The sequence below is a fragment of the Siphateles boraxobius genome, unplaced genomic scaffold, assembly GCF_051911475.1.
Source record: "Siphateles boraxobius isolate OS27281-9 unplaced genomic scaffold, OSU_SipBor_1 19, whole genome shotgun sequence".
NCBI classification, from domain to species: domain Eukaryota; kingdom Metazoa; phylum Chordata; class Actinopteri; order Cypriniformes; family Leuciscidae; genus Siphateles; species Siphateles boraxobius.
This window is the reverse complement of record NW_027508799.1, coordinates 30,903,022-30,920,382: the sequence shown is the minus strand read 5'-3', so window position 1 is coordinate 30,920,382 and position 17,361 is coordinate 30,903,022. Positions and strand designations below refer to the sequence as shown.

At 39.5% G+C, this 17,361-nt stretch overlaps 1 protein-coding gene across 29 annotated transcripts in view; it reads right to left on the bottom strand.

The window, feature by feature from the left end:
• Positions 1 to 9,213: 9,213 nt before the first annotated feature.
• The window catches only part of wnk1b (WNK lysine deficient protein kinase 1b), a 79,726-nt gene continuing 71,578 nt past the window's right edge, over positions 9,214 to 17,361 (bottom strand). For 13 of the 29 annotated variants that reach the window (XM_077234978.1, XM_077234979.1, XM_077234982.1 and 10 more), the window contains 2 exons: positions 13,247 to 13,452; positions 9,214 to 13,128 (listed from right to left, as the gene is read on the bottom strand). In XM_077234978.1, the coding sequence (XP_077091093.1) occupies positions 12,784 to 13,128; positions 13,247 to 13,452 (551 nt within the window). In that variant the 3' untranslated portion in view covers positions 9,214 to 12,783. Of the gene's footprint in view, positions 13,129 to 13,246; positions 13,453 to 14,121; positions 14,174 to 16,324; positions 16,367 to 16,841; positions 16,865 to 17,361 lie in introns of those variants that run through there. The other 16 variants (XM_077235002.1, XM_077234974.1, XM_077234976.1 and 13 more) reach the window with 4 other exon arrangements.

Below are 17,361 nucleotides of genomic sequence, written 5' to 3'. Positions count from 1 at the left end.
CTGAGCTGTCGCATTTCACCTTGACCTTCCCTGAGCTGTTGCAGTTCACCTTGACCTTCCCTGAGCTGTCGTATTTCACCTTTACCTTCTCTGAGCTGTTGCATTTCACCTTGAAATTCTCTGAGCTGTTGCATTTCACCTTGACCTTCTCTGAGCTGTCGCATTTCACTTTGACCTTCTCTGAGCTGTCGCATTTCACCTTGACCTTCCCTGAGCTGTCGCATTTCACCTTGACCTTCGCTGAGCTGTTGTGAATCATCTGTAAATATACAGTATACGCATTGGTCAGTGATGTAGTGTAAAGTGAATCCAACCGTTTCATTATCTGAAATACACTTGTATATTATTTGGCATGGATAACCATAACCTCCCTACAAAAAAAAAATCACCACAAAGTTATATGTTCCTGTTATCCAGTAGCAGTTGGCTTCATACTTTTTGGAAGATAAACAAGGTAGGCCTACATTTAAAAAAAAAAAAAATTATATTAATAACAAAAAAATATTAGTTTCACATGATTTATATGTATGATTAGAAGCAGTTTAGCCTAGCCTATAACATAAATTAAAAATACTTTGTTGTTTTTATCATTTTGTGGTTTATAGATCTTAGATAGAAAATTCACTGTATAACAGGAACAACCTCAGCTGCCTTCTGCTCAAGTGGGGTTGGCGACTTTTAGCTATCAAATTGTATAGGTTATGTATAACAGCCTTACCCTGTTTGTCAGTTTTTTTGAACATATGTTCAATATTCTGTGACAATGACGCTGCTGCCTGCTTTCTCTTCCGTCTCTCCTGCTCTATTCGCCCCATACTCACTTACTATTTGGTTGTACTGCCTGACATAAAAACAGTCAAAACACCTTTTTTGAAGCTTTGTCAATGAATAAACACTCATTCATTAGATGTATGTACATCCAACTTCACTCAACTAGTACATACTCGTGACGTCATACATCCTCACACTATCAGTGAATCGGTGCAAAATAAACTCATAACAGTTAATAAATAAAGGATAACATGACACGCATAAAAAACACTCGGCATCACCAGCAAGCACCTTTATGCTAACCACGAACTCAGAGCGGATCATTAAGACATAACACTCTCACATATTAGGCATCGTAAATCAATTAAATCATTCCAGATAATTTACCTCAAGCGGTCTGCTTTGAAGTTCTCAGAAGAATAAGACACGCGCCGAAGGAGAAGCATTTCCATTGGCTCCAGTCTGCCGGTATTGGCCAATCACAAAATATCCTTGTGAAAGCGGATGGCCTCGTGAATGGCCTCGTGAACGTGGATTGACAACAGAACCAGAAGAGAATACAATGCTGAATAAAGTCGTCGTTTTTGTTATTTTTGGAACAAAATGTATTTTCGATGGTTCAAAAAATTCTAACTAACCCCCTGAGGTCAAATGGACTACTTCGATGATGTCTTTATTGCCTTTCTGGACAAGGACAGTATACCATACATAGATTTTCAATGGAGGGACAAAAAGCTCTCGGACTGAATCTAAAATATTTTAAACTGTGTTCCGAAGATGAACAGAGGTCTTACGGGCTTGGAACGACATGAGGGTGAGTCATTAATGACATAATTTTAATTTTTGGGTGAACTAACCCTTTAAATCATGTAATTGTTATAACTATTAGATATTTGAATGAAAGTGTGTCTAGTTTCCTATCAGTACGATCATATGTTCTTAATTCAGAAGATGGCTTGATTGAAATCTGTGATTTGTGAAATCTGTGAAAAATGTGTTGTGTTCTTATAATAGGAATCATGTCTAAATTGTAGGCTACCCTCTGTACTCGGCTAAAGCTGGAGAGTAAAGAGATCAGAGATAACGCATGATTTACGATGAGTCATGAAGAAAATGCCACCTCTCAAATAAAGACAGGGCCTAATTGGGTCATTCAATCAGGGCCTGATTGAGTCAAAACTCATCCAGGAGGCTGGACAAACATTTGAGTTTAAAATCTTAGACCCGAACAATGCCTTAGAGTTACGCTGAAGAGAGAGTTATGCTGAAGAAGATTCCAGAATGCATTAGAATAGATTTACATCATCATGAGAGCCATGACAGAGTAACAGACGGACGAGTAACCATGTAGACGAGCAGACAAAAAGAACCCAAATCAAGATCAGAAAAACATGGGTTTAAACAGCTTCATTCAAGTCATTTAATTAATCGTCTCACTTTTCTTTCTTTTTTTTAGTTCTCTTTTCTTTTCCGTTGAGAGTCTCGGTTCTAAGTTAAGTTTTGCTGCAAAGTTTCGGTAAAACGTTTCGACTGCAAAGCCGCTTCTAACTTCAAAGACTTTCCATCCATCCACCAACACATCATGTGATTGGCCGCCCAAGACATCTATCCAGGCACAAGGAGACCACCAGCCAAGCAACGGACCCGGGAAACCCCTTTTTACGCCGACAAAAAGAATCCCCAAAGGAACGCAAATAGAAGCAAGTAGCCTCCAGACTCTTAACTGAACTGCTGCATTGAGATACAATTGAATAACCCGCCTAAGAAACGATAGAAGTACTACCAGGGGTTTCAAACCCCAGGGAGGCCAGACATAGCAATCTCAGAGTCGCCGTAGAAATCTCCCAACTATGCCTGGACAGTTGGGAGAAGGTAACATCAGAGCCTTGGTTTCTAGATACCGTCAATACAGGGTACAATATACAGTCCAGACGGTGCCCTCCTACTTTTTCAGGGGTTCATATGACCTTAGTCAGAAACCCAGTCCAGGCGCAAATTTTGGCCAAACGAGATCACGGTCTTACTACAGAAAATAGCAATTAAGCACCAGCAAACAGCTCACAGGGTTCTATTTGAAGTATTTTCTAGTACCAAAGAAAGACGTGGAACTTCGACCCATTCTGGACTTACGACAGCTGAACAGATTCATAAAAGTATTGCCCTTCAAAATGCTGGCTACAGCACAAATTCTGGAATCCATAGACTTAAAGGATGCATATTTCCACATACCCATCTGTCAGAATCATTACCCGTTTCTTCACTTTGCCTTTCATTACTTATAAACTTTGCCCTTCATAACTTTCAGGATCCTTCTATTTGGCCTGTCTCTGTCTCCAAGGGTTTCACCAGGATGGTTCAGCAGCCCTTCGTCCTCTTCAGTGAGCAGGTTTGAAAAATTCTATCATACTTGGACGACTGGCTAATTTGTGCTCCTTCTCACAGTCAAGTCATGAAGGACAGAGAAATGGTGCTTCAACATGTCCAGTCTCTCAGTTTCAAAGTGAATTGGGAAAAGAGCAATCTAATTCCCAGACAACAGACAGTGTTTGTGGGAATTTTGCTGGATTCCCAACTGATGACTGCATCTTTGTCACCCCAGAGGGTGGTACAGTTGGTCAATCTAGCTCAGTCATTCCGTCTGAACAAGAGAATGAAGTTAATTCAATTTCAGTGATTGTTGGGTATGATTGCAGCGGCAGCGACTGTGGTCCCCTCGGCCTTCTCAGAGACCGTCTACTACAACTTACATCCCAAATTACACAGACATGTAAAGATAAAGGTCACACAAAGGTGTATCCAAATATTACACCCTTGGAACAAGAAGACATTACCCATCACAAGGGGTTCCTCTAGGCAATATCCCAGCGAGGCAGTCTGTGATAACGGCAGATGCTTCTCTAACGGGGTGGGGAGCAGTTTGGGAAGGCAGGTCCATCAGGGGACTCTGGGAATCCCCCTTGTTCCTCAGAGCACATCAATGTACTGGAACTCAGGGCAGTCCATCTCTCCCTGAGGGCTTTTCTCCTGTTGTTGCAGAACAACCATGTTTTGGTGAGAACGGACAACATGTCTCCAGTGTACCACATCAATCACCAAGGCAGCACCAGATCAGCGTGATGTCTCCAGGTGACAAAGGAACTACTGTCTTGGGCATTTCTGAAGCTCTTATCACTCAGAGCAGTGTACATACCAGGAGTAGCAAACAGAGTAGCATACCTGCTGTCTCGAACTGGACCTCCCCCGGGAGAGTGGTGTCTCCATCCTGAAGTGGTGAGATTCATATGGCATCAGGCAGTATGCGTTTCGGTATGGCGAAGGTCAATCTGTTTGCGACTACCGAGACAACTCATTTCGATGTATGGTATTCACTGAACAGCCAGGGAGGTCATTTGGGGATAGATGCACTATCTCAAGAATGGGCGGGAGAATTGTTGAATGAATTTCCTCCCTCTACCCTTGCTTCACCTGGTGCTCAACAGGGTAGCATTGGGCCGTCATAAGGTTTTACTTGTGGCCCCGAGGTGGCCAAAGAAACATCGGTTTCCGACCCTTGTATGTTTGGTCTCCGGTTACCCTTGGCAGTTACCGAAGAGAGACGATATCCTCTCCCAAGCGGAAGGCCAAATCTGGCACCAAAGACCAGAGATACTACAACTGTGGGTATGGCCTTTGCTCGGTCCCTCTCTAAAGACTTAGATGAAGCTGTATTGAGGACAATAAATAGTTCTAAGGCACCATCTACATGGACTCTAGCAAGTGGCGAATATTGGTGTAAAGACCAACGACTAGCTCAGGCCAAGTGTGACACCAGTTTGGTTCTTCGGTTTCTTCAATCATTGATGGATTCGGGGAAATCAGTTAATACCATAAATTTCTACATTGCAGCCATCTCCCACTTTCATGTGTTAGTGGACAGTGCAAATATTGGCAAACACTCTTTGGTGTCTAAATTTTTTAAGGGTGCACACCTTTTATGCCTAGGTAGAAGTATGAGATCACCTTCTTGGGACCTTTCTATTGTCTTACACTCACTGGCCAAAGCACCTTTTGAACCTTTTAGGGATGGGACGATTACCGGTTTCACTATAAACCATGATAAAATGTACTGACGGTTAGTATTATCGTTTAAAATTAAATTATCATTAAAACCGTATTTGATTATCGCGATTTTTTTAATAACTCACTATAAATCCTGTCCAGCCAGCAACAGTCTGACGCAGCGCGCAATGTTGTTTTTTTTTTTTGTTTGTTTTTCGAGAAGGAATGGCGGAAGGCAGTGACCGTGTTCGGGAGATTTTTCAGCCTTTTAAGAGGACCAAATCTGAGGTGTGGTCGTATTTTGGCATTTACAAAAATCCTGAGGGAAACTTAATCGAGAATGGTTACCCTGTCTGCAGAACATGCACAAAAAAAGTCGCTGTGATAGTGGTAAACACTTCAAATCTGCCGAGCCGTCCTGTGTGACCTTCACACACTGTTGTAGCGAACGCAAGGCAAGTTAACTTTGATCTCAATACTAAAACTACGTCTGGGAAATAATTGGGCACAAAATGTTGTTTTGAGTTGAAATATTTAATCTCACTCACTTGACAAACTTGAAGCATCCGCGAAGAAAAGTTTGCAGCAAGTGGTTTTTAGCCAAAGACGAACGAACAAGTTCAAACAAGACTATTAAGAGATAATAATGTATATTCATTGTACACTTATAACACCGATTTTTTTTACCACATAATTACGGGGACATAGGCTATTGAATAGAGATGAATGTCTCTATTCTTACCTGTTAAATCCATTTTGTACAGTGTACAAAACTCGTCCAGACAAGATGATCACAACAATATTATCAAATTCTGTAAACAATAAATCAACTGTGATTTCATTTCCAATACAATCAAAAACGGAGACGCAAGATGACAAGTTGTATCTGAATGAAATGGGAGCGCGCGTCCGTTGTGATACATGGATGAGCGCTGAGTTATAGCTTCATGCTATTGAAGCGTTGCTATTGACGACGGTCATTATAAGGAAGGAAATGCCACAGAATAGAATCTTACTTTAAAAAGTGCATAGAGCTGCTCGTTTTATTTTGTTGTTTGTTGATTCTCAAATATAAAACTTGTTGAAATGTTTTCAGTGTGAGCATCAGTTCTTTTTTAACACTTTCATCTTGTTTTAACAAAACCGTGATAATATTGATAATCATGATAATTTCGGTCACTATAATCGTGATATGAAATTTTCATACCGTCCCATCCCTAGAACCTTTGGAGCATGCCAATCTCAAGTTCTTGACATGGAAGACAGTCTTCCTCCTGGCGATATGTTCAGCAAAGAGAGTTGGTGAATTGTATTGCACTCTTTATAAGTCAGTGAAGAATGCTTGAGATGGAAGGCGGAAAAAACAGGGTTTTTTTTCTCTGGCCAAACCTGTCATTCCTACCCAAGGTCCTTAAGCCTAGTACAATAAATCAGGTAATTGAGCTTGATGCTTTCCATCCAGATCCCCTTTGTTCGGGTGCAGGGTTGGATAATTTTTCTCTATGTCCTATTACAGCATTGCACACATACATTGGGCATACTCATTAATTGCAGCAGTAACACACGCTACTATTCGCATGCTTTGACAAGAAGTGTGCAGGCAAACCTGTGTCTAAGCAACGATTGTCTCATTCCATACAATTTCACAAGCTTATGTCAACCAAAATCAACCTATCTCGGTGATCTGGTTGCTCACTCTACCAGGAGCATGGCTACTTCCTGGGCGGCACTCAAGGGGGTAGCACTCTCAGACATCTGTGCTGCAGCCTCTTGGAGCAGTCCATGCACGTTCACGAGAATAGACAGGGGAGGGAAAAGATACTAGTCCCTTGTGACCCTGGTGGTATAAGTCATCCAAGGTAAGACCAGGGTGATGGTCTGAGTGAGGTCGAAATAGATCGTAAGTTATGTATATAACTCTGGATCTATAAGACTGAACGATGACCATCGCCATCCCTTGTCACTTGGGACAAAGTGGGGCGTTCCAGGCAAGAGGAAGTGGTTGATTCACCCTGGATGTTATATAGGTCATTGTTCGGTCTCATAGATCTATAGTTACGGACATAACTTACGTTGTGGTGCGAATCTTGAATGGACCATTTAGAATCAGACCGGTTGTGTGAGGTGGATCAATCGATTCATTGAAAAGATTCGAACGTGCCATGGTTAGCTTAAACAAAATTGTATATTCTACAGAAAGAAAAAAAATCCAAGGAGCAAGACACCTTTTATTGTAAATGGCTTATCAATTATGCACATTGAATGTATACTACACTTTCTGTAGCATAAAAAGTAGAGTAAAATACTCATGTCTACAAGTATGAAAAGTGTTATGTGGCGTGCCATGATGTGATGTGCAGTTTATGGGGAATGTATCGCTTGCAACAATCTGTGAGAAGAGAAGCAGGGCTATATGGTAAAACCATTTAATGAAATGCAAAAATTAAAAAGAAGAAAAGTATGTTAGCTGTAGATTTTAATGAACGTACTAATGCAACACATACACGTTATATTGCATATTGCTACACTTTATTCCTATCACGCTACTTACAGTTTGTTTCTAAGCTGTTAAGAAAAGGTTTATTGTATCAACTCATACTTATAAAACAGACTTCCTTTGTTCAGATGACAAGTAACTGCGAAAGTCCCATATTCCACCTGTCTGGTACATGTGCCCAAGTGATCATCAAAATTCAGGTCTTTGTCCCACACCTCCAGCTTGAGGTTTTCATATGGATTGCAGTTTGGGAAGTTGAACTGTGCAGACCATGTAGGATTTTTGTTATCCTTGTGAAATTCTGTCTGCCCCCCAAAAGTAGAGCCACACCAGACCTTGAGGTACGGATCGGGAAAGTTTCCGAAAGCATCACCGGTGAGGTCTCTGGCATGCAAGCCAAACACCCGAACAGCACTTGCAAAGTCCAGCTGAGACGCCAGCATCAGCACGGCCAGAGACACCAGCCGAAGACCATAAAAGACTGCCATATCTGTCAGAAAGAATACAGGTTCAATTATAGAGATGTCTGACACAAATATTTAAATGTAAAGATAATATGCGTCTTAAAAGTGGCAATAAACTGAAGTGAGATTCAGTGTTAAAAATTCCTTACCTTGCTTCTATTAGATACAGTATGTATGTTTCCTGATCCTCACAACCTTTATAAAACTGAACAATCACAAAAATCATCAGCAGGTGTTTAAATCCCATGCGTATCTGTGTTGTTTCTGCATCGACCTTGTTACATTTGTCAAGATGCCAAGAGTGTAGAAATGTGAACCAAGTAAGCATAGAATCAGTGCATTAAAATAATGTAGTTCTCAGTCTTACAAAGGCAGAAAACACTGGCCAATGATGTACAAGAGTCTCCATTATAAAGAAAATCAATAATCTTTGAAATATCTTATCTATTGAAACGTGCTGCATTAGAAATTAACTTAGAAATTAACTATTTGATGCTGGTCTAATTTAAGAATTTTTTAAAGAAAAGTTTATATTTTCAAAGATGCTCATATATATACATAAAATGTATATATATATATATATATATATATATATATGAAGTTCAGATGCAAAAGCCTCTAAGTACCATCTGAAATTTTCTTCTGGAATGATTTTTTATCAAGCTTGTATATTTAAGTTCAGTAATTTCACTTAAATGGCAATGAAAATTACCTATTAATTGTCATTTAAGTGAAATGACGGAACGTAAATATACGATATATGTATATATATTGGTTAAGCCACATTTAATTTGGCAGACAAAAGCCTTTTAAATATGAATAAGCAGTGAAGAAGTTTTGTATATATACATGGCCATGGGTGTTTGTAACAATTAAAAAGTACAAAAGGATATGGAACTGCAATTCCTCAATTGATTGATTTGCTGGTCCAACTCAGAAAGAATCCAATGTTTTACCAATATGAAGAAGAGGGTCTTATCTCAAGGAAAAGAAATGTACTGCATGTACACATCTGGAAGGACGAGGCACAGAGTGCATGTGCACACATGGTGTCATTCACACCTTTATCATATAGATGCAAATAACACTCAATTTGTCCTGAAATGGTAGGGTGCAGTGTTGTATAAAGTACATATTAATACACTATTTTATCAACAACGAAAAAAAAACCTCAACGTTCTCTTTGTACATCAGATGCAGATTTGCTATTTGAACAAATAATTATTGGACATTCATGACATATTAAAGGTGGGCACAAATAACACTCTGAAATGGATCACTGATAATACAGATTGCAGTATTTAGTAGTTCATGAGAGACATAATAAATTAACTGAAATTAAATGCACTTATGTATCAAAGTATGTCATCAGCTCTATTGCTCTAAACTGCATGATAACTAATCCAGGATCCAGTATGAATTGATAAGGAGAGGCAAACTTGATTTATTTAAATGACTTTTATTAAGTTTACAAATAAGGTAACAAATGCTGTTTTATTGGAGCGCAAAGCGCAGTTTTATGAAGCTTGAACATCCTATACTTAGTGCAAAACAGACAGTTAAACCATTGCAGATGATTCCCTACTTGTTTTTGTTTGGTTTTCATTTTAAGGAATTTTTTTTAACATTTTGTACAATGTTAAATATCATACGGAGAAAAAAAAATACTTAATGAAAGTCGCCAGAAGAAAATCTAGAAACTCAAAAGACAGCAAAACAAGCGGATCAGATAGCAGTAAAAAACAAAATAACTTAATGACAGGTCAGTAGCATTAAGTAAACATTGTTCTGTTGTATTTCTTTCCACAGGAGAGCGACTAGAAAGGAGGGTTTCATTCAATAAGATACTTTTTTAGTGAGCTTGTGTGCATTTTTTCTGTGTAACTGAAGTATCATGCAAAAAAAAAAAGTTATAATCACAATGTGTATCGATACTGAATGGCTCATTCGCACATCCGCATGCTACAAAAACAATTTTGTCAAAGTAAAGTGAAGGATAAAGAAAAAAAAGAGGTTTTTGTATTTTTCAAGGTGCTGTTATCATTTACATCAGAGGTCAGAGGTGAATCTCATTTAAATGTTGAAGGTCCTGCACTGCAGTTACATAAGCGCCCTCTACAGTCAAACAGGATGACCTGTTTCTTACAGCGAGGGCAAATTAACACTTGGATCTGGAACAGGGACATGGCACTCAGAAGGTAGTATTACAGATTTCATTAGTCTGAACACTGAGCAGATGGAACCTCTTTGTTAAAGACCTTTTGATGTGTTCACAGTTTGAACGAACCGAACGACGTAAAGTGGGTAAAAACGAGCTGTCTACAGGTAAAGCGTTGTGTACAAAGCAAAAGGTAAAACAAACCTATTTTAAATATAGAGAGCCAGTTGAGAATCTACATTGTACAGTTGACCTAAAGTGTCGTTCCTGTGCCACACGTTTCACAGAAAGCACATTAAGCAGTACGTAACCAGTTGTAATTAAGTCCTTTCAGTAGTTAAGGTGATAAGAGCATCTTCTCCACTATGCTTTGTACCCCAAATAAAATGCTAGTTTCTGGTGAATCAGGACTGTTCTCTTTTCATCGGCACAGTCGAATGTGCAAAACGTGAAACTAAAGAGTAGTCTGACGTTGCAGGTCTAATGCAGTTAATAGTATTTAGAATAAACCAAAGCATTTATAAGAGTGATTTAACCGACTGCTACAAAGAGAGAGAGAGAGAGATCCCCCAAAAGAAGCTACTGATCCGACATTAAACCGAAGGCCGTTGACATGAGTACAGTGACAGGAGAACTTATATGGGCAGTGTGAGTTAAAAAGAAGAGGTTTGATGAGAAATCAGTGAGAATTACTCTTCAACTGTGCTGCTTCGGCAGAGAGTTGCGCGCTCTTGTGTCGGTGAGGGTTGCTAACTGTCTTTTCTCACCTTTCTGGTCCTTTTATGGCTCGTGAAGTTACACTTGCCGTCACATCTGTTACTAAACGAGTCAAATGTGCCTGTCTACACTCACCGGAGAGGGTTTGACACTGGATGGTGTCAAAACCAATTAAGCAGTGCTGCAAAAACATCTAAGCTATTGGAGGTTCTGAAATACTTACAACCTAACCCTAAACCCATGCCTACTAACTTCCCTCATCCTGCCTTTCTATCTGAGCCGATCCCTCACTTTCACAAGAACTGCTCATGCGGTTTAAGAATCCATCTGTAAAATAAAGACACCGTGGTTATGCTAGGAAGGGTGCACTGATGATAGGCAAACTTACGCTTGCATACTTAGACCGATCAAAGTTTCTAAAAAACTCAACCCTCAAGTACTTTCACAGCCTTTGAATGTGATATAATGGCTGGATCATGTATTTGTACACTTTATATAAGAAGCCTTTTGCAACTCCGCCTAAAGGCTAGGAGTGTGCCATCAAATGGGTTCAGACGTAGCAAATTCAAAACGACATCTCGTTTCCGCAATATATTAATATTCACCCTCTGTGAAGACCAAAGACCACCACTCCAACCAAGCGCAATGCTTGAGACTCTCCGTTGCCTTATATATCAAACCCTGAAGCAAAAAAAATAAAAAAAAATAACGCAAGGCACTAGAATCTTCAGAAAGCTCACTGGGCATAGAGAAAAAGGGAAAGATTTGTTTTTTCAAGTACATTAATTGAATCGATTTTACATTCACATTTATCTAATAATATAAAGAAAGTAGAACGGGGAAAAGGGTTAAAGTGTCTCCAATAAGATGTGAAAAATGAAATAGCTAGCCTTACATCTCATGAATGCTAATATCCCAAACCCTCCAAAATTTCATGTTTTTTTGTCTACTTTTCTTTTCAGCTAATGTTGTCCAACAACATTTATAATAATCACAGTGTTTTAACATCAAAAACTGATGAGTAAATACAGGTCCATACAGAACACGACTTCTTATTTGAATGTCTCGATTAAACTATCGTAAGAGGCCCCTAATGCTGCCATGATTAGAAAAAGCTGTTACATTAGTCATAGATTTAAAGCTTCACGGGCCTCCGTGGCAGAACGTGTGTGATTTCACAGTCCTGCAACCCCTAGTTTCATATCCAAACCCCAATCCAACTGATTGTATCCACTATATTACACGTCACCTTGTGGTGTGGCCCAATGAGAAAACCGATAGAGGATTGTAAGCGTGTGAATGTGCTGCAAAGCATGCTGGGAGCTGTAGGAGCTTGGCAGTACAAACCTTGGGGGCAGATGAGAGGCCTCTGAACACATGACAAAAAAAAGTCCCTAACATTCTGCTACACAAGGCCGGCTTGAAGGGCATAGGGAAAGAACAACAACCAACCAACCAAGCAAATGGAATCAAAACCCTAATAACCCAATTTAAAAACAAAGGATATCTGTACATTGTTTTTTTTGTTTTATCTAATGAAGGCCACTTCCTGTGTTTTAAAATGGGCTTTTTTCTACCATTGTAATTATTGCATTATTCCATGGCATTGCAGCAGAGGGTTTAGGGCAAGAGGGGAACAAGGACACTAGGTTCGCTCACCAGCACCCAACTGACCTCTATTTGGTGATATGCTTGATGTATGAATTTATCAAGAGGATATACAGATAGATGGATTCTTGGATGGGTGGAGGTGGCTTAGGTCAGCAAACCTCTAAACACAAGTCAAGCCCCTTAGCAAATGTTTGGGGCTGGGTGGTGAAGGATGCACACACCTTAATAATAAAAATGGTCACACCTTCTTTGGCCACGTAACATTGTATTCAAAGTGTCCATTGTTTTATTTTCATCTTCTCTTATCCCTTGGGTCGTTGTGCATCATCCCTGTGGCGTATCCGTGAGCATGCAGGATGATTCTGGCGTCTATCCTTCTCAATCACCCAAAGGAAACTCTTATCACAGAATCTCTGCAATGCAATCAAATACTTGCTTAAGTCCACTTTCAGTCCGCCCCCCTCGCCTCTGACTGCCCCCACCCCCAACTCGAGAGTTATTTAGGCCTGGCACGGCTAGGCCCTGCCCTACGTGGTCTTGAGGTTGGGTCCACCCGGGTGGCTGACTGACTTCTGCAAAGTGCTGATGTGGAAGGTCTGTAAAGGAGCGGGCACCTGGGGATATTGGCCCAGGGATTGTGACGTGGCCAGCAGACCGGCCTGGGTGGGCGCAGCAGAGCCAGCCCACTGGGTGCTGTAAGGAGCGGAGGGGTAGCCGTACTGTGGCGTGGGACACAAGGAGCCCTTCCGGGTCCCCAGAGAGGTAGCGGGAGTGTTGGGCAAGGGCGAGTGGCCACTCAAAGTTGAAGCGATGCTCGGGCACAGCTGGCCCGGAGCCGAGTACTTACGGCCCATGTTGGCAGGCGGGACCATCTGAGAAGAGGAGGAATAAAAAAAATAAAAATATAAAATAAAAAAAGAGTATGTCAATCAGGTATTATAACTTCAAATTTAAGTGTGAGGTCTGAGTGTCTCAAGGATAAAGTCTTACGTCGTAGCTGTGACCCTGAGGCGCCACTTGTTGTTGGTGCTTGGAGCCTCTCTTGCCCTGTGACAGGTTCATAGCATCCCTGGCCCAGTTGTCCACCAATTTGTGCAGCTCGTCTGTGAACATGCCCTTGCAGCTCTGGGACTGAGAGACAGGCGGTTGGTTTTGATTCTGACCAGTTCCCACCACCGTGTTGGTGCTGCTCGTCCCTGAGCGGAGAGGAAAAGAGGAAGAGAGAAGACGGTCGTAAAGAGGAAGTCTATCTAATTAATGTCACACTGAAATATCTGATACAATCTGAATTCCACAGACTATATCAATGTGTACATGTATATTTTCATATACAGTTCCTCTCATTAGTTTACATACACCTTACATAATCAGCAAAATGTTTGATCTAAAAATAAGAGATGATTTTTTATTTTATTACGTTCGGCCCTCATAAAACAATTTGAAATAACAGATTTGAGAATCAAAAATATGAGCTGCTATATAAAATCTTGCATTCAAGTTAAACCTGGAAATAAACAAAGCTAAAAAAAAGTTACAAATTTGTGATTGTGATCATGTGAACTCATTGTGAAATGCTTTTTTTTTATCCATTGAAGCACAAGATGCTCTTTGGATCATCTCTAATCATGCTGGAAAACATGATCATCAGGTTTTATACGATATTGTTGAGTACCAAAATACCTGTTTGGTAAAATATAAGGTTCTTCAAGATTTTTTTTTCATTATATTTATCTCTTCCAATTTAAATAAATGCAAAACATATTACATATTATACAAAGGGTATGTAAATTTAAGAGCACAACTGTACATATAATGTCATGTGTATACAAAAACAAAAGTCATGGCAGTGAGGCCCTATCGAGCACCTGGGCGTCCGCTCTGAGGCTAAAGTGACACTTTTATCACTCTGACTCCAGCCTGCAAAACAGGTCACGATGACAACATTAAAACACCATCTCTGGCTTTCCATCGGAGCACAGAAAACAGTGCTTCGCATCTGCCTGGGCTTTATCATCATGCGTGCCATGGTTGTTTTTATTGCAACACAAGAGGGCAAAAGGGTGGTGAAATGGAAATGGATTCACCATGGAAATTTTCAACACTTACTATTTAGAGACTTAATGAGATAGTTGATTAGTACCATTAGCTAAACTAGTACAAAAATGGTCAAAATCTTGTCAGCACATTAATATTTGTGATAAGTATGAGTAAAAAAGCCTCTTTCTGAAGAACAAAGCATAGCAATGAGGATTACGTGGTACATAATAAAAGAAATAAATAAAGAAAAAGCTATTTAATGAGCAGTTAATACGAAGAAAAATGAAAAATGAGTGGAAATGCTTCAGCTTCTTCATAAGACACATCACACATGTCTGTCAAGCAACAAAGAGCTGAAGCATTTAAGAATATACTCCAAGTCAAAAATGGAAAAAACACATTTTTCAAAATCAAATCTTGCACAGTAATTTCCATTGGGCACAAATGTCTTGCCAAATATCCAGTCCGCCATCTGGCGACATAGATAAGAACTGTTAGGATGGTAAATACGTCCTCTCCAGAAAGCAGCAACAGAAAGATGAAATTGCGCCAAGACTGAAGCACCAAAAGGTATTCTGGGTGATGTAGTTTACAGCAAGCCATGCTTAGAAAGATAGCTACTCCTTTTTCACCATGCTGGTGCTGGTGCCAAAGCCAGTAACGATTTGGCCCCGTTCCATGGATTTCCATTGAAGGAAAAATGGTTTATATTGGCCCTTAAAACTGAAAAAGTGTTCAAAACAACAACTATATATACTGTATAGTTTGTGGTCAGTATGTTTTTATTAAAGAAATTATTACTTATATTCAACAAGGATGCAAAAACTTGATCAAATGTGACAGTAAAGATACTTATAATGTTACAAAAGATTTTTATTTCAAACCAATTCTGTTCTTGTGAACTTTCTATTCATCAAGGAATCTTGAAAGAATGTATTACTGTTTCCACAAAAAATGTGCAGCACAAATGTTTTCAACATTAAAAATAGGATCTGTTTCTTGAGCATCAAATCAGCATGTTAGAATGATTTCTGAAAGCTCATGTGACACGGAAGCTTTGCCCACACACGAATAAATAGCTTTTTAAAATACATTAAAAAGAAATTGTAATAACATATCACAATATTACTGTATTTTTGATCAAATAAATGCAGCCTGTGTGAGAATAAGGCTTCTTTTAATCATAATATATTGTGGATGTTAGAATATTCATAAAACTAGACCACTCGCCGAGCACCAGCACCACTTGTTGGTAAAGGAGTGAGGGAGAGGTTGCGGCTCCACACAGCCGGACTTCAGCATTTACTGGATGACTTCCATTCACTTTGTTCAATAATATGAATATGGGAGGATCTTGGATTCCTGGTTGTGAAAACCTACCTTTCTACATGCAAAATGTGAGCTGTACACCCTTAATAATGGTAGCGTGTGCATCGGACAGTGATTAAACCTTGTGCACAATGAGGGGGAAAATCAGCCAGGCCTCATTATATCCTTGTAATGGGTGAGAAGAGAAGCTCCATCCAAACAGGATGAGGTCGATGTGTAGTAAGCGGGATGAGTCTTAAGGGGATAAAGAAGAGTGCAGAAGGGAGTCTGGGGCTTCAAATTGGCTTGTGCATAATGGGATGAGTGCTCAGACGGGTCCATTTAGAGTGCATTAGTCTGTCTGATGCTGAGTGTGGCGTCGTCGCATGGCGAGTGCCACCGGTTTGAAGAAACATTTGCATGCATTTTCGGTAAACAATTTCCGGTTGGAGACACCCAATCTCGTTTTCATGTGGAAACCAAATTTAGGGTAAGGTGTTTGTTTTTGTTTGTTTGTTATGGGTAATGTTTGAGTTAAAACATGTGACATGCCACACTTATAAAAAACATGAATGGGTCATCACAGGAAAGAAATGCTCAAGTCAGCCTGAGAGCTTAGTAAGGAAACTAGCTTCAACAGGCCACAGGACATGAAGTGAGGGGTGATGACAGGAAAGAGAAGGAGGGAGGGAGTTGGAGGATGTAAAAAAGAGAGATAATTACTACAGAGTTGGTTGCAGGGGCACACTTTTTTCACCATCTTCCCTGAAGCATGGAGAGAACGGTGAGATTGGAGAGAATCAGTGTTGCATTAACTCCACGTCCAACACAGTGCATTATGGGAGTGTATCAGAACATGCTAGTCTAACACCTGACGGCTGTTACATTCATACTGTATTCCAATAACAGTGAAGGTGGGGTGAGTGGAGGAAGGTTCTCATGTGGTTTTGACTACTGGGTCTGTGGTCAAAGCCAGTGATCAGGTGTATTCACATTGTGAGATCTGCTAATAGAAGGAAGACTATTGCAAAGGAAGACTGTGCTGAGATGAGATGATGTGTGAAAGTACCTGAGCTGAGGGATGCGAAATCATTTTTCAAAATTTTCAAAATCAAAACAAGACTAAGAGAAAATTCAGCAGATTGTAAAATAGATGTGATGACTTGCCTAGAATGCCTTGAGTCACTGTGTCAGCTGTTCACTTAATTTTGAAAGTGGGTGTAATTATTCGAGGAAATGAGAATAGTAAGTTGCCGGTTCACACTGCATTTGTCAGAAAATGAAGAGCCATGTTTCAGCAGATACATTGACGTGTCAATATTATGTGATCATACTATATGGCTAACACGTTACAATAAGGTTCAATTTGTATTTGTGTTACAGCAAGTATCATGAACTACTCTGACAATCAATGCTACTGTTAACTAAAACTATTAAAAATCAATTTTCAGTAACAAATAAAGTTAAATAAATGAAAATATAAATATTAGATAAGTTTAAGTTGTAGTACAATTACTAAATCTAAAACTGAAAAAAAAAATTAAAGCTAAACACAAATATTTAAAAAACTAATAAAAATGACAGAAGTAAATAAAACCGGCTACAAATTAAAACAAAAAAAAATTAAAATATAAAAAAGCTTATTCAAAATATTATAAATACCAATTATACAAAAATAAAACTTCTTACAATAAACAATTTTTACACTTTTCCTTTTACACATTCTGCCATGACACTCCAAAATCAGAATAAATTGTTTA